This window comes from Geospiza fortis, unplaced genomic scaffold (genome assembly GCF_000277835.1).
Source record: "Geospiza fortis unplaced genomic scaffold, GeoFor_1.0 scaffold1278, whole genome shotgun sequence".
NCBI lineage: Eukaryota > Metazoa > Chordata > Aves > Passeriformes > Thraupidae > Geospiza > Geospiza fortis.
The window spans coordinates 691,451-692,444 of NW_005054536.1; the positions used below are offsets into that span (position 1 = coordinate 691,451).

The 994-nt window shown below is 64.9% G+C and overlaps 1 protein-coding gene across 1 annotated transcript in view; it reads left to right on the forward strand.

The window, feature by feature from the left end:
- Positions 1-658, forward strand: part of BTC (betacellulin) — a 1,951-nt gene extending 1,293 nt beyond the window's left edge. Inside the window, exons 3-4 of the mRNA XM_014310462.1 lie at positions 104-250; positions 553-658. Of these exons, the coding sequence (XP_014165937.1) occupies positions 104-250; positions 553-658 (253 nt within the window). The remainder of the gene's footprint in view (positions 1-103; positions 251-552) is intronic.
- Positions 659-994: the final 336 nt, after the last annotated feature.

Sequence of the window (994 nt, forward strand, 5' to 3'; positions counted from 1 at the left end):
CGCGAGATGCTGCGCCCGCCCCCCCCGGGAACGCGGCGTGAGGGGGCCATGGGCAGCACGGCAGCTTTTGGGACCGCCCTGTGCCTCCCCTGTGCCCGGGCAGGTGTGAGCGGGGCTACACCGGGGCTCGCTGCGAGAGGGTGGATCTGTTCTACCTGCGAGGGGACCAGGGCCAGATCGTCATCATCTCCCTGATCGTCGCCATCGCCGCCCTCATCATCCTCGTTGTTGGCATCTGCCTCTGCAGCCAGTACGTGGGGGAACGGGGAGGGAAGGGAAAGGGAAGGGAAAGGGAAGGGGGAGTAAATCCTGCCCGGCTCCCCTGGCTTGGGGCAGGCTGAACTGGGGCTGTCCCAGGCTGGTGGGACATGGTCCTGCAGGTGTTGGGAGGTGCCTGAGACATTCCTTTGGGGCTGGAAAGCAGGTGTTGTCCCCTGGGGATCTTCTGTGGGGTAAAAGCCGAGGGAGAGGGAGGAGCATCACTGCCATGTCCCCTTCTGCCTCTTTTTTGTTTGTTTGTTTGTTTTTTATGATTTTCCCCCTCCTGTCAAGCCACTGTCGGAGGCAGCGTAGGAAGAGGAAGGCAGAAGAGATGGAAACTCTAAACAAGGACAGACCTTCCAGAAGTGAAGATGTGCGGGAAACGGGCATCGCGTGAAGGTGCAGGGGAGCGGGAGGGGCGACCGAGCCGGTGCGACCAGAGCCCCGCATTGGGGTGGATGCCGAGACCGACGGGCTCCGCTTTCTCCACAGGAGCTCCCGGTACCTGCGGGCGGGTCCCGGATGGCAGCAGCGGCTGGCTGCATGGGCGAGGGCTAAAGCGTGCGGCGGCTTGAATAAAGGGGTGACGGAAAGTTGTCCCCAGTGGTGTCGCCGATGTCCTTGGGGCGCGGGGGCTGCGCTGCCGCACCGCGGCCGCCAGACGGCGACACTGAGCTGGGGCGGGGGCGGCCCGCCTGCAGTGCCCTCAATGGCCACGCGAGGGGGCCACACC